The following is a 25,153-nucleotide window of genomic DNA, read 5'->3' as shown; positions in this document are numbered from 1 at the left end:
TAATAAAATAAAAATGTGAAATGATATATTACATGGGGTGGATGGCGAGGGAAATAGCGGTTTCCTTAATTAGCTAAAGCACAACAATGGCAAAACTTTGTGAAGCGCATTATTTGGATGCGTCGCATCCTGGTATTACCATGGGATGCAATGTAATATTGCCGTGCATTCATTCATATTTTAGCACTTGGTTCCCGTTTGCCTGGTGGATGCTGCTGTTACCAGTTACAGTTTAAAAGCCAACATCTGTAATGGTATGGGGTGCATTAGTGTTTGGGTTATCTGCACATTTGGGAAGGATTAATGTGAGATTCACTAAGATCATGCTGGTGATAATAAGGCAAGTGAAAACTTATCACCACATATCGATCGGTATTTTCAGAAGCTTACCTTATTAAAGGGACTCCGAGCAGTGCAGAAACTATGGAAAGATGCACATCATTTTAAAGCTCTCTTTCTCCTCTTTCCAATGATATATCAACCGCCGCCCTACGCCTTTTAGTTTTCGCTATCTTTGCGATCGAACTTGCCGCGGCCGCGACTTCGATCGTGAAAATAGAGAAAACTAAAAGGCGTAGGGCGACGATTTAGGTGTCGCCAGAAAGAGGAGAAAGAGAGCTTTAAAATGATATCCATCTTCCCATAGTTACTTGTATTACACAGGGCGACTTTTTCCTTTCATCAGCTCCATTCAGCAGAAAAAGTCGCCCTGTGTAATACAAGTAACTATGGGAAGATGGATATCATTTTAAAGCTCTCTTTCTCCTCTTTCTGGCGACACCTAAATCGTCGCCCTACGCCTTTTAGTTTTCTCTATTTTCGCGATCGCAGTCGCGGCAATTTCGATCGCAAAAATAGCGAAAACTAAGGGCTCGTTTCCACTGTTGCGGTGCGGAACATCGCAGAAGAAATCGCATGCGGCTGCGTTTCCGCATGCGGATTTAGCCGCGATTTCGCATGCGATTTCGCATGCGATTTCGCATGGCAAGGAGCCAGGCGAATTTAACCATGTCACTGCCTGAGTAAAGCTCCATAGCAAACCATGCGAAATCGCGGGGAAATCCGCATGACAAAGCCGCATGCGATTTCCCTATTAAATGCATTAGCGGCGATTCGCCCGCATTCCTCCCGCACGCGAAATCTGACGGCTCTGCCGTGCAGATTTCTGCCGCACCGAAAAACGCCCCCGCCGCCGCACAAGTGGAAACAGCCCCATCCACTTGCATTGACTATGCGAATCCGCATGCAGTGCCCGCACGCGGATTCGCTATAGTGGAAACGAGCCCTAAAAGGCGTAGGACGGTGGATTATATATCATTGGAAAGAGGAGAAAGAGAGCTTTAAAATGATATGCATCTTTCCATAGTTTCTGCACTGCTCGGAGTCCCTTTAAGGTGTAGAGATAAGTTTTCATAGTGAGAGTGTTGTCTTATCACTTCAGTCCTTAAAGAGTAACTGTCAGGCTGCAAAAGCTAATTTAAACCTCTATTCTCCTGTGTTAAGCAGTTTAGAAGGAAGCCAAAAAGGCAATACTGAAGTTAAAAATCTCTCTTACTTTGATTTTTGCTGAATAGCAAGCCTCTTTATTCCCAAGCTCCTAAGGAGGCTGGCAGGCCGCATAACAGAGACTGCAATGCATTCTGGGCAGGGCCGGATTACCAACCAGGCAACAAAAGCAGTTGCTTGGGGCCCCATTCAGAGTCAAAGGGGCCCCATCAGCACCTAAACCAGCCCTCGCCATCCTGTCAGCGGTGGCTGGATGGTATAATGGTTAAAGGGTCTCTGAGCAGTGCAGTAACTATGGAAAGATGCATATCATTTTAAAGCTCTCTTTCTCCTCTTTCCAATGATATATAAACGGTCGCCCTATGCCTTTTAGTTTTCGCTATTTTCGCGATTGAAATCGCGGCCACATAATGACTTTTCTCCAAAGTCGGCAGCTCGATTCAGCACAATGCAATGAAATATAAGGAACCCAGGGGGATATAATTACAAACATCATGCTGGTAGGTGTGAGGATGTAATTAATTAGTTGTGGGTATGCTTAAAGGCATACCCACAGGCACTGCTCGTAGTCCCTTTAAGGGCTCTGCCACCAGGGTTCGAATCTCGGCTCTGCCTGTTCAGTAAGCCAGCACCTATTCAGTAGGAGACCTTAGGCAAGTCTCTCTAACACTGCTACTGCCTATAGGGCGCGTCCTAGTGGCTGCAGCTCTGGCGCTTTGAGTCCGCCAGGAGAAAAGCGCGATATAAATGTTATTTGTCTTGTCTTGTCAAATGATGCCGTGCGCTGCTGATTGTCTTCAGAGCCAGGCTCTCCTCCTAGGTCCCCCTCCTGCTACTGTGCGCTCTGCCGCTGCCCACTCCTCCCTCCCTTCCCACAGAGAACCACAGCTGCAGCAAGAGTGATAGCAGCAGATGTCAAATGCTCACTCACCTATCCATGATCCAAGCGATAGAGATCCCGTCATCTGAAACCCATCTGTCTCTTCTACAGTGCAGCCGCTCGCTCTGAACTTCCTGATTCTCAGATCAGACAGGAAGTAGTAATAGTAGTAGTAACAGAGCGGCAGCACTCTAGAGGAGACAGATGGGCTCTGGATGACGGGACCTCTATTGCTTGGATCGTAATAGGTGAATGTGAGTCATCTGGTGCTGTCATTCTCTCCCGCTGTGGCTGCCTTCTCTGCTGGACTATCGTATTCACTGGGATGGAGGCTGCATGGTGACTGTCTAGTTTGGGAGGAAATCGGTTGTTCGGTGGTGGAGGTGGTTATGTAATTCTGTCTGGGGAACAGCTTCCGGTTTGGCGGTGTCCAGAGCTTTCTGCTATTGCCAGGCTGGAGATGCAGGGGGAAAGTGCTGCTGCTGTGATATCTGGCGCCCTCTTCACAGGGGTGCCCCAGCCCCTGAGTGCAAATGTCCCAGCCATTCATCTCTCACTCTGCATTTTGCCGCTGCTACTCCCTGCATTATGCACCCACAGAGGAAAGCGGGCTGTTGCCCATAGCAACCAGTAGCTCGGCTGCCCCGGTGTGTGCAGCATGTTGCTGTGCAGCTGCATCTTCTGATTCTATTACGACATGATGGGGGGCCTAAATCAGTTACTTTGCTTAGGGCCCCATTTAGCCTTAATCCGGCTCTGATTCTGGGGCTGCTTCTTCTCCCCACTGCACTACCTTGGGTCATCCCCTTAATTTCCATATCACGCCCTAAGGCTGCTTTCACAGTGAGAAGTTATAGGCTCATGTTACAGCAGCTTGTAATTTGCAGCCCAGCTAAAATCAATGTGCTGTTCACAGGGCACATGTTCAGTTAGAGTATAGAGTCTGGTATTGTTCCTAGCTACATGGCTAATTAATATTCACTGCACAGTGGTGTTGTCCGGATCATGAACCATTACAATCTTTGATCCTGATCTTTTTTGTGAGTCGAATCATCACGAAGGAGGGAGGATATTACATCACAATTGGCTTCATACAAGACAGACAAACATGGAAGCTGCCATGAGCTGTCAGGAGCATCATTCTCTGCAAATACTATATACAAATTCTGTGAAATCCAAACGTGGACAGTGACTCTATACCTAACAGCTCCACTTTAAAGAGAAACCATGACCAAGAATTGAACTTCATCCCAATCAGTAGCTGATGCTCCCTTTCCCATGAGAAATATTTTCCTTTCACAAACGGATCATCAGGGACTCTGTATGGCTGATATTGTGGTGAAACCCCTTCCACAGTGTGATGTCAGCACCTAGGTCCTGACATCACATTGTGGGACCCTTGTTGCATTGTGGGAAATAACACCTGTTTCCAACTGCCAAAAAAGCAAGCAGCAGCTACTTCCAGTGACATCACCTGCCAGCAGTAACAATGTCACCATGTGATAAATGTCAGAATGTAAATCAGGGAGAGGAAAGATTTTACAATGGGCAAACACTGACTAAATCATTTATACATAATTATTGTAAAAATTAAGCACATTTTTACTACATTATTTTCACTGGAGTTCCTCTTTAAAGGGAACCTAAACTTAGAAGGTTATGGATTTCCCCTTTTAAAATAATACCAGTTGCCTGAATCGCCTGCTGATCCTGGGTCTCTAATACTTTTAGCCACAGCCCCTGAACAAGCATGCAGATCAGGTGATCTGACTGAAGTCAGACTGGATTAGCTGCATGCTTGTTTCAGGGTGTGATTCAGTCACTATTGCAGTCACAGAGATCAGCTGGACTGCCAGGCAACTGGTATTGTTTAACAGGAAACATCCATATCACTCTCAGTTAAGGTTCCCTTTAAGTTATCACCTCTGCAGTTATTTTCACATGCCGTTAATAGTGAGGGGAGGTGCACAGGCAAGATGTAGCTCCACCCCTCCTGCTGCCAGGACGATTACAGCTAGCCTGTGTAGACAGCCGGGGTAGGAGAGAGCGTGTGTGTGTGTGTATGTGTGTGTGTGTGTGTGTGTGTGTGTGTGTATGCTTGGTTTCTCTCTCCCCTCCCTCTCTGTGTGCCTTCTTTGTATATTTATCTCTATACAGAGTCCCAGTATGCATAAACCAGTAAATAATAAAGCAGACAGCTTCAAATGATTCACTTTACATTCCAGTCTGTAGTAACACTTCACTTAATGACAGCTCAGGCCAGGTGATAACTTTTCACATGCGGTACACTTGCTTTCCTCTCTGCGAATTAACAGCCTGTCTTTAACTTTAGAGTTCTGTAGATATTTTAAGTATTGATTAGTTAACTTAAAGAGGAACTCCAGTGAAAATAATGTAGTAAAAAAAAGTGCTTCATTTTTACCATAATTATGTATAAATGATTTAGTCAGGGTTTGCCCATTGTAAAATCTTTCCTCTCCCTGATTTACATTCTGACATTTATTACATGGTGACATTTTTACTGTGGGCAGGTTATGTAGCTGCTCCTAGCTGTTTTGGCTGTTAGAGACAGCTGTTACAGCTATTTCCTGTCTGTGAACCTTGTTACATTGTGGCAGTTTTCCCAGAGTACCGCGGTACTCAGAGCTTCTTGTGGGAGGGGTTTCAGCACAAAATCAGTCATACAGCACCCCCTGATGGTCTGTTTGTGAAAATCATTATATTTCTCATGTAAAGGGGGGTATCAGCTATTGATTGGGATAAAGTTCAATTCTAGGTTGGAGTTTCTCTTTAAGAGATCTCACCTTAACTTAAAGACAGAAGAGTTAACTTTAGGTTTGCCTGAGGTAAATTGTTTAGTGAATACTACATGCCTTATCACCATGGTAATAACACTAGTAACAGCTCAGACACGTTAAGGAGAGGAGATGATCTTAGAGAATTGAGGCCCATTGTCTTATCCAGGAAAGGACCTGCTTAATTTACCAAGCCAATGGCAAACAAATCTGCATGTATTACAACAGCATAGCTCCTTGGTTAGGGTCTGGGTGACAAACGTGCCTGTCTGCAGCCCATACCTGAGGAAAGGGGGTGGGGTCATTGGAATTAGGTTGAGGGAACTCTGAGATACTTTTTATACTTTCTCAAATTTCTGAGAGAAAGGTTGATTCACAGTTACTTTACTCATCTCCTATATTATCTCACCTTATTGTTTTTCATTTAACGTTTTAAGCACCAGACAAAAACAAAGCATACCGGATAACACAGGAAAAGTAACTTCAAACCTCAAACCACAAACAAACAACCTTATTTTTTGGTTTTACTTAGAAGCAGCTGAAAAATGATTTTATAAATTAGGGGAAAAACTAATAAAAGGAGGTGATTTGTTAGATACGTTTTGTAAATTGACTCCATTAAACAGAAGCCTATCATAGTGTGTCAGAATTCTGAGCTCCACCCCCTTTTCTGAATTTGAACCCCAGTGACCCAATGACCAACTGTACCAGGTTTGAGGCTTGTGCCATTAACAGTGCAAGAATGGCAGCAATTACATATTCCCCTTTAAAATCAATAAGTGAATTTTGATTGGCTTTTGTAGGCTTCACCCATTTTCATGAATATTAATCTCATTCACCCAGTGGCCAACTGTGCAAAGTTTGAGAATCCTGCCAAGAAAAGTGTATAAATGACTGCAGTTTACATTTTCACAGTGAAATTTGTATTTGTCTCCGCCCACTTTTTGGTTATGGGGATAAAAAGTATCCTATATGTTATTCCAGATAATGTACTATGTGTGTGCCAAATTTCATTCAAATCCCTTCAGCCATTGTTGTGTGATCGAGTGGCTGCCTCTGACACAGGAGACCTGGGTTTGAATCTCGGCTCTGCCTGTTCAGTAAGCCAGCACCTATTCAGTAGGAGACCTTGGGCAAGACTCCCTAACACTGCTACTGCCTATACAGGGAGTGCAGAATTATTAGGCAAATTAGTATTTTGACCACATGTAAGGAAACGCGGAAAGGCCGCCGTCTCTCGAAGTGAGGCGGCTGTTTCCGCGTCCAGCATGGCGTCACAACGCGGAAAAAACGCCGCATGCCGCATAGGCAGTGCGGCGGAATCCGCATTGGTAACGGCGGAATCCGCATCAGAGGCGGCCCCCGCACTAGATACATTGCATGACAGTACTGGTGTGGCTGGGACTGATAGTCCACCAAGATTCAGACTTACACGCGCGCGAGCACAGAGGCAGAGTTTAAATAGCAGTTAGAAGGGAGTCGGCTGACCAGCTGGGTCAGCTGACAAATTCCACTGCTCCCATTGGACCAGCAATTAGGGAGGTCCTGGAAAGGTCCTAGAGTATATATACTGCTGGTTGTTCACTTGCTCTTTGTCTGGCGTGCGATCACATACGTGGGAGCACCCAGATCCGTAGTCAGATCCGTTAGTGTGCCGGGACCAGCTGGAGCTGTAATCCTACACTAAGCTAGATTCTGTTGATAGCTTAAAGTACTAGTTTGATTGTGATTATCTGTTATGACCTTTGCCTGCCTTGACTATCCTTCTGAACTCTGATCTTGTACCTCGATATTTCTGACACTCTGTTGCCGATCCCCGGCTCGTTTCTAGACTCTGCCTCAGCCTCCTGATTCTGTACCTCGATATTTCTGATACCCCGTTGCCGAACCCTGCTTGTACTTAGACTCCGCCTTTTTCTCCTGATCTTGTACTTTATCTGTCTGTGTGTGTACGACCTGGCTTGTCCGACCTTGAGAACCGACCTTACCGTTAGAGGCGGTTCCTCGCTCTGTTAGCGATCCTTCCTCCTGAGGGTCACTTCCAGACATCCTTCCTACTGTCAGTCTGACTCCTCCCGTCTTGGAGAGCTCAGGTCTGCGGAAGGAATCTGTGCAGTACTCCTTGCTGCACTGAGGCCTAGTCCTCAAAGTGTTACTGTTACACCAAACACTACACTCTACTCAGGTGAACAGAGGTTAGCTAGTATATCGGATTATCGGTGAGACTGCAGATCACTTATAATCTGGTATATATCTGTATTCCCAGTGATACTGCAGATCACCGGTAATCAGATACTCTCTGTGCTCACCGATCGTTACACCACATCATCCTCTTTATGCATGTTGTCTTACTCCAAGCTGTATAGGCTTGAAAGCCTACTACCAATTAAGCATATTACGTGATGTGCATCTCTGTAATGAGAAGGGGTGTGGTCTAATGACATCAACGCCCTATATCAGGTGTGCATAATTATTAGGCAACTTCCTTTCCTTTGGCAAAATGGGTCAAACGAAGGACTTGACAGGCTCAGAAAAGGCAAAAAAATTGAGATATCTTGCAAAGGGATGCAGCACTCTTAAAATTGCAAAGCTTCTGAAGCGTGATCATCGAGCAATCAAGCGTTTCATTCAAAATAGTCAACAGGGTCGCAAGAAGCGTGTGGAAAAACCAAGGCACAAAATAACTAAGAAAAGTCAAGAGCGCAGCTGCCAAGATGCCACTTGCCACCAGTTTGGCCATATTTCAGAGCTGCAACATCACTGGAGTGCCCAAAAGCACAAGGTGTGCAATACTCAGAGACATGGCCAAGGTAAGAAAGGCTGAAAGACTACCACCACTGAACAAGACACGCAAGCTGAAACGTCAAGACTGGGCCAAGAAATATCTCAAGACTGATTTTTCTAAGGTTTTATGGACTGATGAAATGAGAGTGAGTCTTGATGGGCCAGATGAATGGGCCCGTGGCTGGATTGGCAAAGGGCAGAGAGCTCCAGTCCGACTCAGACGCCAGCAAGGTGGAGGTGGAGTACTGGTTTGGGCTGGTATCATCAAAGATGAGCTTGTAGGGCCTTTTCGGGTTGAGGATGGAGTCAAGCTCAACTCCCAGTCCTACTGCCAGTTTCTGGAAGACACCTTCTTCAAGCACTGGTACAGGAAGAAGTCTGCATCCTTCAAGAAAAACATGATTTTCATGCAGGACAATGCTCCATCACATGCGTCCAAGTACTGCACAGTGTGGCTGGCAAGAAAGGGTATAAAAGAAGAAAAAATGACATGGCCTCCTTGTTCACCTGATCTGAACCCCATTGAGAACCTGTGGTCCATCATAAAATGTGAGATTTACAAGGAGGGAAAACAGTACACCTCTCTGAACAGTGTCTGGGAGGCTGTGGTTGCTGCTGCACACAATGTTGATGGTGAACAGATCAAAACACTGACAGAATCCATGGATGTCAGGCTTTTGAGTGTCCTTGCAAAGAAAGGTGGCTATATTGGTCACTGATTTGTTTTTGTTTTGTTTTTGAATGTCAGAAATGTATATTTGTGAATGTTGAGATGTTATATTGGTTTCACTGGTAAAAATAAATAATTGAAATGGGTATATATTTGTTTTTTGTTAAGTTGCCTAATAATTATGCACAGTAATAGTCACCTGCACACACAGATATCCCCCTAAAATAGCTCAAACTAAAAACTACTTTCAAAAATATTTAGCTTTGATATTAATGAGTTTTTTGGGTTCATTGAGAACATGGTTGTTGTTCAATAATAAAATTATTCCTCAAAAATACCACTTGCCTAATAATACTGCACTTCCTGTAGAGCGTGTCCTATTGGCTGCAGCTCTGGCCAGTGGCGGACACAGCCAGCAGTGGGCCCCTGTGCAAAATTGTAATTGTGGGCCCCCTATGACCTGCGGCGCGCTACGTGCGCCGCGGCAAAATATGGGCGTGGGCAAAAAATAGTGGATAGAACCTGCGGCGCGTAGCGCCGCGGCAAAAAATGGGCGTGGCAATGACCAGATGAGGGCGGAGCTAACTGTAACTTAAAGCGAACCCGGGGTGAGGGTTTATTTCCTTTTAAACAATACTAGTTGCCTGGCGGCCCTGCTGATCTATTTGGCTGCAGTAATAAACTGAATTACACCAGCAACAAGCATGCAGCTAATCTTCTCAGTTCTGACAATATTGTCAGAAACCCCTGACCTGCTGCATGCTTGTTCAGGGTCTATGGTTGAAAGAATAAGAGGCAGAGGACCAGCACGGCAGCCAGGCAACTGGTATTGCTTAAAAGGAGAGAAATATGTCAGCCTCAATATTATTCTCACCTCAGGTTCCCTTGAAAAGTGCAACGCAAAGACAGTGGGCCCAAGTTTTGGTGACCCTTTCCCCAGAAAATTCACATAATTGTGCAGGTTTTCTCAAGAAAATACACATATATGCCCAGAAAATACGTGCAATCATGTCGGCAGATATGCCCAGAAAATACGTGCAATCATGTCGGCAGATATGCCCAGAAAATACGTGCAATCAAGTCGGCAGATATGCCCAGAAAATACATGCAATCAAGTCGGCAGATATGCCCAGAAAATACGTGCAAACAAGTCGGCAGATATGCCCAGAAAATACATGCAATCAAGTCGGCAGATATGCCCAGAAAATACGTGCAAACAAGTCGGCAGATATGCCCAGAAAATACGTGCAATCATGTCGGCAGATATGCCCAGAACATACACCTGCTAATATAAATAAAACAAAAACATTTACTCACCTGCAGCAGCAGACCTCCTGTCCCAGCCTCCATCCGGCGCGCAGCTCCCATGGGTGGTTGGGTGGATAGGTAGCCTAGTGGGTGGGTGGGTGAGTGGGTGGGTGGGTAGGTAGCCTGGTGGGTGGGTGGGTGGGTAACTAGGTAGGTAGGTAGGTAGCCCGGTGGGTGGGTAGGTAGGTAGCCTGGTGGGTGGGTTGGTAACTAGCCCGGTAGGTAGCCGGGTGGGTGGTTAGGTAGGTAGCCTGGTGGGTGGGTAGGTAGGTAGCCTGGTGGGTGGGTTGGTAACTAGCCCGGTAGGTAGCCGGGTGGGTGGTTAGGTAGGTAGCCGGGTGGGTGGTTAGGTAGGTAGCCGGGTGGGTGGTTAGGTAGGTAGCCGGGTGGGTGGGTGGGTAGCCTGGTGGGTGGGTAGGTAGCCTGGTGGGTGGGTTGGTAACTAGCCCGGTAGGTAGCCGGGTGGGTGGTTAGGTAGGTAGCCTGGTGGGTGGGTAGGTAGGTAGCCTGGTGGGTGGGTTGGTAACTAGCCCGGTAGGTAGCCAGGTGGGTGGTTAGGTAGGTAGCCGGGTGGGTGGTTAGGTAGGTAGCCTGGTGGGTGGTTAGGTAGGTAGCCTGGTGGGTGGGTGGGTGGGTAGCCTGGTGGGTGGGTTGGTAACTAGCCCGGTAGGTAGCCGGGTGGGTGGTTAGGTAGGTAGCCGGGTGGGTGGTTAGGTAGGTAGCCGGGTGGGTGGTTAGGTAGGTAGGTAGCCGGGTGGGTAGGTAGGTAGGTAGCCGGGTGGGTAGGTAGCCGGGTGGGTAGGTAGCCGGGTGGGTGGTTAGGTAGTTGGGTGGGTGGTTAGGTAGGAAGCCTGGTGGGTGGGTAGGTAGCCGGGTGGGTGGTTAGGTAGTTGGGTGGGTGGTTAGGTAGGAAGCCTGGTGGGTGGGTAGGTAGCCGGGTGGGTAGGTAGGTAGGAAGCCTGGTGGGTGGTTAGGTAGTCGGGTGGGTAGGTAGGAAGCCTGGTGGGTGGGTAGGTAGGTAGCCGGGTGGGTAGGTGGTTAGGTAGCCGGGTGGGTAGCTATCCGGGTGGGGGGCCCGACTCCTATCCTCCCTCCCTCCCTTCCTTCCTCACCTCGGGGGGCCCCCTCCCGATATGCGCGGCGGGAGAGCGAGCGGCAAATGCAGGAAGTCTTCAGGGCTCTCCAGGCATCCGCTAGAGGCCCAGCCGCTGAGTCTCCAATATGTCTCCAACTGGAGACATATTGGAGACTAAGCGGCTGGGCCTCTAGCGGATGCCTGGAGAGCCCTAAAGACTTCCTGCATTTGCCGCTCGCTCGCTCGCTCTCCCGCCGCGCATATCGGGAGGGGGGCCCCCGAGGTGAGGGAGGGAGGGAGGATAGGAATCGGGGGCCCCCCCGGGGAATAAAATAATAAAAAAAAATTTAAAAAAAAAAAAAATACTTAATGGGCCCCTGAAGAAAACGGAACTTCAGGGGCCCTCGTGCGGCGGCGCTTTGAGTCTGCCAGGAGAAAAGCGCGATATAAATGTTCTGTGTTTGTTTGTGTTTGAGTAACAAACATCCAAACATTTAAACAAATCACATTTATATTAGTGAGATGCGCCCTCTGCTGTTCAGGAGGATTCCTATAATGCGGTTGTCTTTCTGTGTCTTCTGCAGTATGATGATTCCTGGAAACGTGGCGGGCGTGGCAAAACAGTTTCTTCGCTGTGTATTCCACCAGCTGGCGCCCAATGGCATCTTCACCCAACTGTTCCAAAGCAATGTCAAAGGTACGTTACCCACAGCCCACAACATGAGCCTTGTGTGCCGGTCAACTGTCCTGTCCTATCAGCAAACTCACAGGTCTTCTTGTTTGTTATTTATAGATGGGTGTTTCCTGCGGACCTTAGCGGCATCGCTGATGGATTTCAATGAGCTCAGTTCCTTCGCTGCCCTCAGCCAACTCCTGGAGGTGAGGAACTGCTGACCTCATACATCTCCTTGTTACTCTACAGACCAGTGGAAAGCCTTCTCACAGGACTCTAAAGACCCATACATTACGTCGATTTCCTGTCGATATACAGCAGATTGGATCACTGTGATCGAATCTACTGTGAAATCGATAATGCAAAAGTTGAACGTTCGATTTCCATCTGAAATTGATCGATTCAGCCTATCTGTCCTGGCGGAAAATATTGCTTGATTGCGGAGCGCGTTGCTAGTGGCGGTCGATTTGGCGACGACTTTGACGCAGCATATCAGCAGTGATACATTACCTGTCCGCCGGCGCGAGTTAGTGGTCCATGCTGACACTTTCTCCGGCTGGCCTGTCTCTTCCTGTGACAAGCCGAAGTTCAAACAGTAGAGCGCCCTCTACTGTTTGTACTTCCGCTCGTCACAGGACGGGACAGGAAGTGAAGAAGAGACAGGCCAGCCGGAGAAAGTGTCAGCATGGACCGGGGACTCGCGTCGGCGGACAGGTAATGTATCACTGCTGACCGGGGCAGCGAGCAGGCAGCAGCACCACAGGTTGTGAATCGATTTCAAGTTGAAATCAATTCAAAATCTGTGTGCAGTAATGGGCAGCCAATAGATCCCTCTCTGATCAGATTCGATCAGAGAGGGATCTATCTGTTGGTCGACCAGTGTATGGCTGCCTTTACTCAAAGTGCTCAGGTCATACAGGGCTCTATTCATAAAACCTTACCGCAAGTTTTCCGCTCAAAACAGCGGGTTTTCTCGTCCATTTAGCAAAGTGGGTATTCATAAAAGCTGTTCCCGCATGAAAATCTACAATCCCCCAGCAGAGCGAGAAATTTCCGCCTTCTCCAGTGTTTTTCTAGATTAATCTAGAAAAAAGTAACAAAATGGCCATTCATAAAGATTAGAGGAAGCGGTATGTGGACGGGAAATACCGCTTCCTCTGATTTTGCGGATTCCATACAAGTGAATGGGACAGACCTCCCAGAGAGAGCAGTGCACGGAGGGACTCTGCCGGCGGAAGTGTTTCCGCATGCCTTCCGACAGCTTACCGCCAGCTTTCAGCGGGAGATCTCCGCTCTGCGATCGCAGCTTTCAAGATTTCTTTGAATGACCACCCAGAAGTGTAAAATACCGCTGCGGTATTTTACCTCCAGGAGTTTTTTCGCCACATCTTTTTTATGAATAGAGCCCACAGTCATTGTCGAGAGACAGCAGAGTACAATGGTAGAACAGAGAAAACTGAACAAACTGTAAAGGTGTCCATACTGCTGGAGTGTTCTGTAAATGCAGATAGGCACTCAGTATAACAAGTTAGAACTATTTACTGAAGGAAAAGCATGCAGAAATCTATATATATAATAGACTAAGTGCCTCAACCTTCAAACAAGAAGAAAAAGTACTTTGCATGAGAAAATGTATGCGTACTCAAACACCAAGTTTAAGGCCTCTTTTCCACGGACTGTTGAGCTGTGTGCTCAGCAAGCAGTTACCAGGCAGCAGTGAGCAGATACCAGGCAGCAACAAGCAGTTACCAGGCAGCAGCAAGCAGTTATCAGGCAGCAGCAAGCAGATACCAGGCAGCAACAAGCAGTTACCAGGCAGCAGCAAGCAGTTACCAGGCAGCAGTGAGCAGATACCAGGCAGCAACAAGCAGTTACCAGGCAGCAGCAAGCAGTTATCAGGCAGCAGTGAGCAGATACCAGGCAGCAACAAGCAGTTACCAGGCAGCAGCAAGCAGTTACCAGGCAGCAGCGAGCAGATACCAGGCAGCAACAAGCAGTTACCAGGCAGCAACAAGCAGTTACCAGGCAGCAGCAAGCAGTTACCAGGCAGCAGTGAGCAGATACCAGGCAGCAACAAGCAGTTACCAGGCAGCAACAAGCAGTTACCAGGCAGCAACAAGCAGTTACCAGGCAACAACAAGCAGTTACCAGGCAGCAACAAGCAGTTACCAGGCAGCAGCAAGCAGTTACCAGGCAGCAGTGAGCAGATACCAGGCAGCAACAAGCAGTTACCAGGCAGCAACAAGCAGTTACCAGGCAGCAACAAGCAGTTACCAGGCAGCAACAAGCAGTTACCAGGCAGCAACAAGCAGTTACCAGGCAGCAACAAGCAGTTACCAGGCAGCAACAAGCAGTTACCAGGCAGCAACAAGCAGTTACCAGGCAGCAACAAGCAGTTACCAGGCAGCAGTGAGCAGATACCAGGCAGCAGTGAGCAGTTACCAGGCAGCAGTTTGCAGTTGTGAGAGTTTGAGAGCCATTTCACTGCCTATTCACAGTCCATGGAAAAGAGGCCTTACCCTAGCAAGTCTGACATTGCAAATCTGGTCTAATTGGCTATTCATGAGGCAATGCTCATGCAAATGCATGCACAAACCAATACCACAAAGCAGTCACCCTGCTACATGCTACATTAGCACTATCCGGCTTAGTGCACACCAGAGCGGTTCGGCAGCGTTTTGCGATCCACTTGCGGCTGCGGATACGCTTGGGTAATGTATTTCAATGGGCTGGTGCACACCAGAGCGGGAGGCGTTTTGCTGAAACGCATACTCCCGCTCTGGTGAGGCATTTTTTTGGATTGTGGAGGCGTTTCTGCCTCCAATGTAAAGTATAGGAAAAACGCAAACCGCTCTGAAAAACGGCAGTTCAGAGCGGTTTTGCAGGCGTTTTTGTTACAGAAGCTGTTCAGTAACAGCTTTACTGTAACAATGTATGAAATCTACTACACCAAAAACGCTTTACAAAACCGCAAAATGCTAGGTGAAATGCTACAGAAAAATAAGAAAAAGCGTTTCAAAATCTGCTAGCATTTTGCGAATCTGCTAGCAGTTTTTGGTGTGCTCCAGGCCTCCAGGAGCGCCACGGGGAGGATTCCTAATGCCCCCTTTTTATACAACTGGGGGGACCGCAGGGTCCCAGGCTCTCTCACTGCCTGGAAACCACAGCGGCACCCCGGAGGGGGAGGCTGGGTGGCGTGGATGACCCCCTCCCAAGTGTGGCCAGCGCCGGGGAGAGCCGTCTGCACCCACCTCTAGAGATGGGCCGAACGGTTCGCCGGCGAACGGTTCCACGCGAACTTCGGTGGTTCGCGTTCGCGTCCCGCTGGCGAACCTTTGCGGAAGTTCGGTTCGCCCCATAATGCACCTTGAGGGTCAACTTTGACCCTCTACATCACAGTCAGCAGGCCCAGTGTAGCCAATTAGGCTACACTAGCTCCTGGAGCCCCACCCCCCTTATATAAGGCAGGCAGCGGCGGCCATTACGGTCACTCGTGTGCTGCCTGCGTTAGTGAGAGTAGGGCGAGCTGCTGCAGACTGTCTCTCAGGGAAAGATTAGTTAGGCTTAACTTGTTCCTGGCTGGCTGCATACCTGTTCTGTGAACCAACCACTGCATACCTGTACTGTGAACCCACCACTGCATACCTGTTCAGTGAACCTGCCACTGCATACCTGTTCTGTGAACCCATCACTGCATACCTGTTCAGTGAACCTGCCACTGCATACCTGTGCTGTGAACCCACCACTGCATACCTGTTCTGTGAACCCACCACTGCATACCTGTGCTGTGAACCCATCACTGCATACCTGTTCAGTGAACCTGCCACTGCATACCTGTGCTGTGAACCCACCACTGCATACCTGTTCTGTGAACCCACCACTGCATACCTGTTTAGTGAACCTGCCACTGCATACCTGTGCTGTGAACCCACCACTGCATACCTGTTCTGTGAACCCACCACTGCATACCTGTGCTGTGAACCCATCACTGCATACCTGTTCAGTGAACCTGCCACTGCATACCTGTGCTGTGAACCCATCACTGCATACCTGTTCAGTGAACCCACCACTGCATACCTGTGCTGTGAACCCACCACTGCATACCTGTTCTGTGAATCCACCACTGCATACCTGTTCAGTGAACCCACCACTGCATACCTGTTGTGTTCAGTGAACCCGCCACTGCATACCTGTTCTGTTCAGTGGACCCGCCACTGTATACCTGTTTAGTGAACCCGCCACTGCATACCTGTTGTGTTCAGTGAACCTGCCACTGCATACCAGTCCAGCACGGCCATCACTACACAAACAGCTGTTTGCGGTGCGTTACACGGTGAGTTTGGTGTGTCAGTGTGAAGCAGTACCTTAATTACACTACCTGATTGATGTATACACATGCAAGATGTTTTAAAGCACTTTAGGCCTGTCATTTAGCATTCAATGTGATTTCTGCCCTTAAAACGCTGCTTTGCGTCAAATCCAGATTTTTCCCTGGGACTTTTGGCATGTATCCCACTCCGCCATGCCCCCCTCCAGGTGTTAGACCCCTTGAAACATCTTTTCCATCAGTTTTGTGGCCAGCATAATTATTTTTTTTTTCAAAGTTCGCATCCCCATTGAAGTCTATTGCGGTTCGCGAACTTTAACGCGAACCGAACGTTACGCGAAAGTTCGCGAACCCGGTTCGCGAACCTAAAATCGGAGGTTCGGCCCATCTCTACCCACCTCCCAATATTAAAAACAGGCACTTACCTTAACGTCCATTGCGTTCTGCTACATGCGCATTAATTTGGGGGCACCACATGAGAAAGGAGAGAAGCATGGGTCACCCCGAGCTTTAGAGCTCAGGGCTGGCTCACATACAGCACTCCAGAGGGGGGAGGGGGGGGGGGACAGGCGCACTGACTCCAGGGTTCACACCACCGGAGCAAGCCATCCACCACCTGCCTCCAAAGGATACAAACTGCACAAAATGCTTTCCATGAGAAAATTAATGCGCATGTAGCAGAACCCAATGGACGTTAAGGTAAGTGGCTGTTTTTAATATTAGGAGGTGGGTGCGGACGGCTCTCCCCAGCGCTGGCCACGCTTGGGGGGGGGGGGGGGGGGGCGGCTGCGCCACCCAGCCTCCCACTCCGGGGGGCCGCTGTGGTTCCAAGGCAGCGAGAGAGCACTTTGCAGTATTGGTTTTTTGACCCTGCATAGTTTGGCATGCGAAAGCAAATGCATATTTGCATGAGCATTGCCTCATGAATAGCCAATTAGGCCAGATTTGGAAAGCCAGACTTGCTAGGGTTAAACTTGGTGTTTGAGCACGCAAAATTTTTCTCATGGAAAGCATTTTTTGCAGTTGTATCCTTTGGAGGCAGGTGGTGGATGGCTTGCTCTGGTGGTGTGAGCCCTGGAGTGAGTTGTCTGCGCCTGTCCTCCCCCCACCCCGGAGTGTTGTATGTGAGCCAGCCCTGAGCTCTAAAGCTCGGGGTGACCCATGCTTCACTCCTTTCTCATGTGGTGCCCCCAAGTTAATGTGCATGTTGCAGAACGCAATGGACGTTAAGGTAAGTGCCTGTTTTTAATATTGGGAGGTGGGTGCGGATGGCTCTCCCCGGCGCTGACCACACTTGAGGGGGGGGGGTGCAGCTGCGCCACCCAGCCTCCCCCTCCGGGGTGCCACTGTGGTTCCCAGGCAGTAAGAGAGCCTGGGACCCCGCAGTCCCCCGGTTGTATGGGGGCATTCGGAATCCTCCCCGTGGCGCTCCTGGATAGTGCTAATGTAGCATGAACTAATACCCGCAGGGCGATCGCTTTGCGGTATTGGTTTTTGGACCCTGCATAGTTTGGCATGCGAAAGCAAATGCATATTTGCATGAGCATTGCCTCATGAATAGCCAATTAGGCTGGATTTGCAAAGCCAGACTTGCTAGGGTTAAACTTGGTGTTTGAGCATGCATATATTTTCTCATGGAAAGCCTACTTCTTCTTGCTTCAAGGTTGAGGCACGTACTCTATTAGATAGATAGATGCGGCGTATGCTACGACGCGGGTTGGCTAGTATATCATACACCACCATCAGGCAATGCAGCTTACTTAGAACAGAGAGGGACAGTGAATACAGGAAATCACAATTCCATAGGGATCATCACCACAGATTACAGACACTGACATCTTGTGGTTGCTTTACTATACTGCAATTAAAGTAATAATAAAACAACAAAACAAAAAATGTAATTAAAAAAAACAATAATTGTTAAATCCAACACATTCATCTAGTGATGTACGGGCAGATCGATGAAGAGACAGACGTCACTCTGATTGGAGAGAGATCTATTGTCTGCTTGTTCAGCATGAAATCTATCATAAATCGTCCTAGCACCACCTGCCTGGCTGCCCCCAAATGTATATGTCCCCATCGGTGTGCATGTGTATTAAAATCTCAGCTGCCCTGTTGCCACGACTGTCAGCTTTCTATGTCGTCATCCCCATGTCTGGCGCCGCCCGTCCATCACCATGTGGTGGCGCCTCTACCACGTGGCACGTGTGTGACGCGTACCTAGTGCCACATGGAACAGCACACACTGCAGCTAGTGTGCTATTAGCATAGACACCGTTAATATTGTTAGCTAGTTGACCTAAGCTCTAGGTCTCTTCACGCCACCGCCGCCAGTCAGTGCGCGCTCACACCCGCCCGCGCCCCCTGTCTGGCTCCCTGGCCTGTCCTCCTGTCCCAACGGCTGTCTGTACTGCGCACATGCACAGTACAAAAAACCCACGGACACACAGACAGGGGCAGGAAGGATGACGCAGGGACAGTTAGGTTGTATTGTATAGGATATTGACATGCCAACACTAAGGCCTCGTTCACATCATTTAGCGCAGATGGCTGTGCGATTGGAACGCAATGCGTACGATCGCACACCATCTGTGGTACTATGCGCTGCGCTGCTGATAACATTCACTACAGTGAGTGGCTTTGCGCTGCGATTCCCAAAAAATGCATGCAGCAGCGCAATAGCACATCACAATGCTGCGCAGCGCATATGATGGGAGCGGCAGAAGGGCTGTCTATGCGCTTCTACCGTTTCGTGTCGCACACTATGCACACTGCCGAAATGCGCACTGCAGCGCACATAGTCTGAATGAGACCTTAGGCCAAATCCACACTATAAGCACTTTTGTGAGCGTTTGGGTTTGATTAGCACTTGCTGAGCGCTTGTTAAAAAATTGCTCCCATTCACTTTCATTAAAATCGCGTAAAAATCTGGGATTTTTACGCAATTTTTTAAGCAATTTTAATGAAAGTGAATGGGAACAATTTTTTAACAAGCGCTGAGCAAGCGCTAATCAAACGCAAGCGCTCCTAAAAAGTGCTTATAGTGTGCATCCGGCCTAGAGTAGTTGTTGAAATTTTAGTTTTGGGACTTGAACACCTCTTAATTAAAATATATGTGGTTGGAAAGACATGCCATACTATTTGTAATAAATCGTTGCTGAACTGACACTTGTCTCTCTATGTTTAGGGTTTGAACAACAAAAAGAATTTGCCTGCAGGGGGTGTTATGTTGCGCTGCTTAGAAAACATTGCTACCTTCATGGAGGCCTTACCTATGGATTCTCCCAGCAATCTCTGGACGACCATCTGCAACCAGTTCCAAACCTTCTTCACCAAATTACCTTCTGTTCTGCCACTAAAGGTAGGCGATCTTACCAGTGCATTATGGGAATTGAGATCGATGATACAGAGGCGCCAATCAGAATAAAAACATTTAAAATCTTTTTAAAAATAGATACCTCCAACAATACACCACATGTGTAATTTCAAAAAGCATTTTCTTTATTTGCGAAAAAAATCTCACAACAGTAACTCCACATGCAACGCGTTTCGCAAGCATACCCGCTTCCTCAGACAATGATGTGAAGCATCTAGGAGGCAGAAACAATATGCTTAAAATCTCACCTATTCAAATTAGGCCTTATGTCAATTTCAAAATTATTCTCATAAAAAGACTTTTCTCAGTGTCCCTGCGGGTTCCCTACATAGCTCATACAAACTGTAATAGAGCGTGAAACAAAAAGGAGGGCGGGGGGTAGTTGTTTAACAGGTACTATCACCTAACACAACATTAAATACTAATACAACACCATTAGCATTGATGCCTCTAGGTGGGACTGTGGAGGCCAGGAATGGATTAGTATGAAATGGGATCCTAGGCAAGATAGTGGTTTTTGCACTAATGGTCGTCTGGATTTTTTTAAGGAAGATTTGGTGGGGGTTGCCTCCACCAGGCCCCTAGATTCTCTACAGGCCCTAGGCAACTGCCTAGGATTGCCTTGTGGATGATGCTGTACGCAGGTACCTTTATTAAACTAGAGGTGGTCATACATTGCGGTTTAACTATAACATACTATTACTGCGTGCATGAAAAAAGGGCGCCATGAAAAAAGGTCTCGACTTATTAACAAATTTGGCACCAGGTATTAACAAAATTTGATAACGAGAACCATGGTTGTCAAGCTTTATTAACTATATTTACTATTGCAAAAAACAAAAGAGATATAATAACGAATAAATATTAACGTTAAATGTCGTGTTTTTTGTCAATAGTGCTTAACCCAACACTACCCTCACACAGAACCCTCCCCAGTGGTGCCTAACCCTAACCAACCCCCCCGGTGGTGCCTAACCATAATCACCCCCCTGCTGGTGCCTAACTCTAACCACCACCCCTGGTGTTGCCTAAAACTAACCGCCGCCTAGGTGGTGCCTAACCCTAACCACTCCCCCTGGTAGTGCCTAACCCTAATCACCCCCCTGCTGGTGACTAACCCTAACCACCACCCCTGGTGTTGCCTAAAACTAACCGCCGCCTAGGTGGTGCCTAACCCTAACCACTCCCCCTGGTAGTGCCTAACCCTAATCACCCCCCTGCTGGTGCCTAACTCAAACTACCACCCCTGGTGTTGCCTAAAACTAACCGCCGCCTAGGTGGTGCCTAACCCTAACCACTCCCCCTGGTAGTGCCTAACCCTAATCACCCCCCTGCTGGTGCCTAACCCTAACCACCACCCCTGGTGTTGCCTAAAACTAACCGCCGCCTAGGTGGTGCCTAACCCTAACCACTCCCCCTGGTGGTGCCTAACCCTAATCACCCCCCTGCTGGTGCATAACCCTAACCACCACCCCTGGTGTTGCCTAAAACTAACCGCCGCCTAGGTGGTGCATAACCCTAACCACTCCCGCTGGTGGTGCCTAACCCTAACTACCACCCCTGGTGTTGCCTAAAACTAACCGCCGCCTAGGTGGTGCCTAACCCTAACCACTCCCTCTGCAGAATCACCCTTTTACATATATTAACGATAATACCTTTGAAAATGTAAACTCTGTACTTATTAACGAAATAATATGACAAAAACTATAATGTTGTAAACTTCTAAACCGATATCTACCTCAATAACTATAATGTTCTAATGTTAACAACATTTTTCACGGCTTCCTTTTTTCTGCTTTTCTCGACGTTTTAACAATTGCATTAAAGTCTATGGCCGTGCCCTGAAAGTAGTCGCTTACCTGTCATTTTTTTGTTTTTTATTTTATTTTATTGTTTTTCATATATTTATGATCTGTCCCTGCAGTGTTCCTTAGATTCCAGCCTGCGGATAATGATCTGCCTCTTGAAGATCCCGGCCACCAATGCCACCAGGGTAAGTTGCCGGCCTCCCATTATCTAACCACTTAGCTTCCAGATCTTGTTTACCCCTTATTGACCAGAGCAATTTTGACGTTTTAGCAATGTCCCTTTTTAATCAGCCATAACTTGATCCCTACTCACGACACCTAAATGATCTAGATATCGTTTTTTTCAGGACAAACTAGACTTTCATTGGCGGTTATTTTGTCCCTAGACCAAAAAAGTTTTCTATGCATTTTAATGGGAAGAAGAGGGGAAAAATGAAAAAAATGTATTTTTGCTCAGCTTTTAGCAATTCCAGTTTAAAAATAAAAAGTGCCACAGAAGATAAAAACATGTGACCAGTATTATGTTTCCCAGTATAGATAGCAAAATGTGTCCCGAGTATCAGACCCCCCCCCCCCCCCCCACTATAGCCAGATGTGTCCCCAATATCAGTCACCCCCAGTATAGCCCGATGTGTCCTCTGTGTTTGGCACCTCCCAGTATAGACAGATGTATCCCCAGGATTACTGCCCCTCATTATAACTAAATGTGTCCCCATGAATATTGCTCCCCCATTATAGCCAGATGCGCCCTCAGGATTAGCGGGTGCACCCAGGATTAGGGCCTCCCCACCATTATGGCCAGATCTGCCCCCAGTATAAAATTATACACTTAAAATTAAAATGCATCCCCTCTTACTTCAACCCCCCCCCCAGCTGCACATTTTACCCCCCACCAGGGGTCCACGCACCACCATAAGGGCCAGCCAGATGTCCCACCTCCCACCCAGGTAGCCCCCTCGGTGGCCAGATCTGTTAAAAAAAAAAGGATCAGAAAGCAGCCTGACTCACCTTTTCCTGTTCCAGCGATCAGCCTGCAGCCCGAGCCTCCGATCCCCGCTCTGCACGCAGCCCTGTGATGCCGGTTACCGGGTCCCGGCTTGATGACGTCATCAAGCCGGGACTCGGCTATTCAGCATCACAGGGCTGTGTGCAGAGTGGGGATCGGAGGCTCGGGCTGCAGGCTGATCGCTGGAACAGAAAAAGGTGAGTCAGGCTGCTTTCTGCTCCTTTTTCTTTTAACAGATCTGGCCACCGAGGGGAGAGATGAAGGATCCCCGCTGTTTGCTACAGCGGTGATCGTTCATCCGCAGGGGGGTTACTAATTGGCTACAAGGGAACATTTTCCCTTTCACCAGTTAGTATTGCAGCTGTTAGTGCCGGGAGGTGCGCTCTGAAGCGCACCTGTTCCTGCACAACAGGGCTGCAAGCAGGTCAGTATATCTACGTGGCTGGGGCGTGGAGGGTGCCACAACTGACGTAGATATACTGTATCAAAGTGGCTAAGTGTACGTCTTCCAATGTGAGAGGTCATATACCTAAAAAGCACACAGGAATTTGTTGCTTTCTTTGAAACTGTTGAACAAGTAGACTTACTGAATAGGAATGGTCAGTGAGATGCAAATAATTTCGAGTTGATGCAGTATTATTCAAATTTATGGAGCTTGAAAATGAACCAAATCAAATCCTGCTGATCCTCCTGTTGTCCATGTTCAAGCTGCCTTACCTTGCATACAAAATTTGCATGATCCTGCATCAACTCAAAATTATTTGCGTCTCATTGACCATTCCTAATTTTGAAGCGAGCTGCAAAAATTGAGATATATACTTACCTATGTAGAGGAAAGGCTCTGGATCCCATATAGTCTTCCTTGTCCTCTCTCTGTCCCCTCGTTCCTCTGCTGTTCTCCATTGAATTAATCGCACCTTCGGGGCTCCTCAACAGACTTTGGGAGCAATCACCTCCCCGAGAGCTTTGGAAGATGGGTGCAACCGTACTGTGCATGCAAAAGCCTGCACTTGCACATGAGCAGTACGGATCCACTCATCTTTAAAAGTGTTATGGGACGCAACCTGTAAACAGACAGAGGCGCCAGTAGGATAAAAATTCGTAAAATCGTTAAAAATAGTGGTGGACTTACCTCCTCCAAGTAGACACAAAATTCCATTGATAATATTCAACAAAAAAGTATTTGCATACTCCAAATGTGCTGTGCAATGCATTTCGCAGACATATTCCACTTCATCATGCTATAAATGAAGCATATAACAATTGCAGGTCTAGTTCAAAGCTTAGCACCTCTGTCAGTCGGTCCACCTTTGGTAGAGGGGTGTTGCCCATTTCTTCCAATCAACAGAGAGTGACTTCTTAAAGAAAACCTGTAATGAGGAAAAGTTTCTCACCTCTGGTGGGGGAAGCCTCTGGATCCTATTGAGGCTTCCCCCGTCCTCCTGTGTCCCATGGCGGCGGCGAAAAAGCTCCCGGAACAGCGGGGATGTAAATATTTACTTTTCCAGCTCCAGCGCAGGCGCAGTATCGGCTCGGAGATAGGCGGAAATAGCCGATCGCTGTCGGTCCGCTCTACTGCGCAGGCGCAAGTCTCCTGCGCCTGCGTAGTAGAGCAGACCCGAAGGAGATCGGTTATTTCCGCCTATCTCTGTGCTGAGTGCCTCTATTGCTCCCCCGCTGGAGCCAGGGAACGTAAATATATTAGCAATGTTGAGCTTGTCGAGCCAGGATTGCGGGACGCTTCAGGGGAGCCAGCGCTGGACTGCCTGCAGCTACAGGGGTGGGGAAGCCTCATTGGGACCCTGAGGCTTCCTCCTACCGAGGTGAGTACCCCCCAGGGGACTTTTTTTTGTTACGGGTTCTTTTTAATCCTGAGTGGGGACAGGTCTAATCCTCCGACTTGCCTATATAGTGGTTGCCTGGAGGCAAGGCCGGATTTACCATAAGGCACTGTAGGCACGTGCCTACAAGCGCCTGATGGAAAGGCGGCTCACTCCCCTCCCAGACTGCCTCTCTCCCTCCCTATGCAGAGTCCCAAGCGGAATGTAATTGAGAGGTTACTCACCCTGGGCTCTGCATTCCACTGACCAGATCTGCCTTCAGCTCCGATGGGCAAGGAAAGTAATGGAGAAGTGACAGCCGGGACAGCCAACACAATTTGGCGAGGGTTTGTAGGTTCATAGAGGGCAAAATCTCGGGTGGCTGGACATCTGTGCCTATAGGCTCCTGTGATGTAAATCCAGGCCTGCCTGGAGGGTAACCCTGATTTGTGAGTATACAAATATATACCTACTTTATCATACCCAATCACCAGTACATACTACCTGTACACTATATTGGGCTCTCAGTGTCCTTTTTTATGGGATTCTAGTACTTCTGAAGGCCGCCCATGGAGGTCCAAAGAGATAGTCAACCAAGCTGGCCAAAGAACTTCACTAGTGCCCTGCGGTGAAATGACAGGGCAGACAGAGGACTGGTAAGACCCTATGAGATCCAGAGCCTGCCCACTCAATAGGTGGGTATTGCCTTACAGCCCACTGAAACACAAAACTGAACAAGGCAAATTCTAACAGCAATCAAAGGTGATAAGTAAATAAAAGTATCTAAGAGCAAGGTGGTGGATGTAATATCTGTTTGATGCAACACATGTGCTTGCCACTGCCATGCAGCTTCCCTTCTCTCCTCTCTGGAGTCAGCTGGTGGGTGGGCCAGTCAGGTCATGTGACAACCAAAACAGGAAGAACAATTAATGCCAGAGTACATTTACATTTGTCAGCATCCTTGTGGTAGAAACCCTGTGTCTACACAAGGAGGCCATCCTTGCAGATCACACTTGCAATATTGATGTTAACCTTGTTTTAATATACAAGCAGTCAAGCATTTATGTTTTAAAACTGATGGAAAGCAACAACAAACAAATAAATTAAACAAACAGATACTTA

At 47.9% G+C, this 25,153-nt stretch overlaps 1 protein-coding gene across 6 annotated transcripts in view; it reads left to right on the top strand.

Annotated features, from left to right (window-relative positions):
* Positions 1 to 25,153, top strand: part of UNC79 (unc-79 homolog, NALCN channel complex subunit) — a 282,366-nt gene that overhangs the window by 205,077 nt on the left and 52,136 nt on the right. For all 6 annotated transcript variants that reach the window (XR_011024177.1, XM_068254657.1, XM_068254659.1 and 3 more), the window contains 4 exons: positions 11,603 to 11,715; positions 11,812 to 11,897; positions 19,209 to 19,382; positions 21,322 to 21,390. Coding sequence is in view for 5 of the 6 variants with exons in the window: in XM_068254657.1 (XP_068110758.1) it covers positions 11,603 to 11,715; positions 11,812 to 11,897; positions 19,209 to 19,382; positions 21,322 to 21,390 (442 nt within the window). In the remaining variant the exon portion in view is untranslated. The remainder of the gene's footprint in view (positions 1 to 11,602; positions 11,716 to 11,811; positions 11,898 to 19,208; positions 19,383 to 21,321; positions 21,391 to 25,153) is intronic.

The sequence above is a fragment of the Hyperolius riggenbachi genome, chromosome 9, assembly GCF_040937935.1.
Source record: "Hyperolius riggenbachi isolate aHypRig1 chromosome 9, aHypRig1.pri, whole genome shotgun sequence".
In the NCBI taxonomy this organism is placed as follows: Eukaryota; Metazoa; Chordata; class Amphibia; order Anura; family Hyperoliidae; genus Hyperolius; species Hyperolius riggenbachi.
Note: the sequence above shows the minus strand (reverse complement) of the source record. Positions and strands in the feature narration are given on the sequence as shown.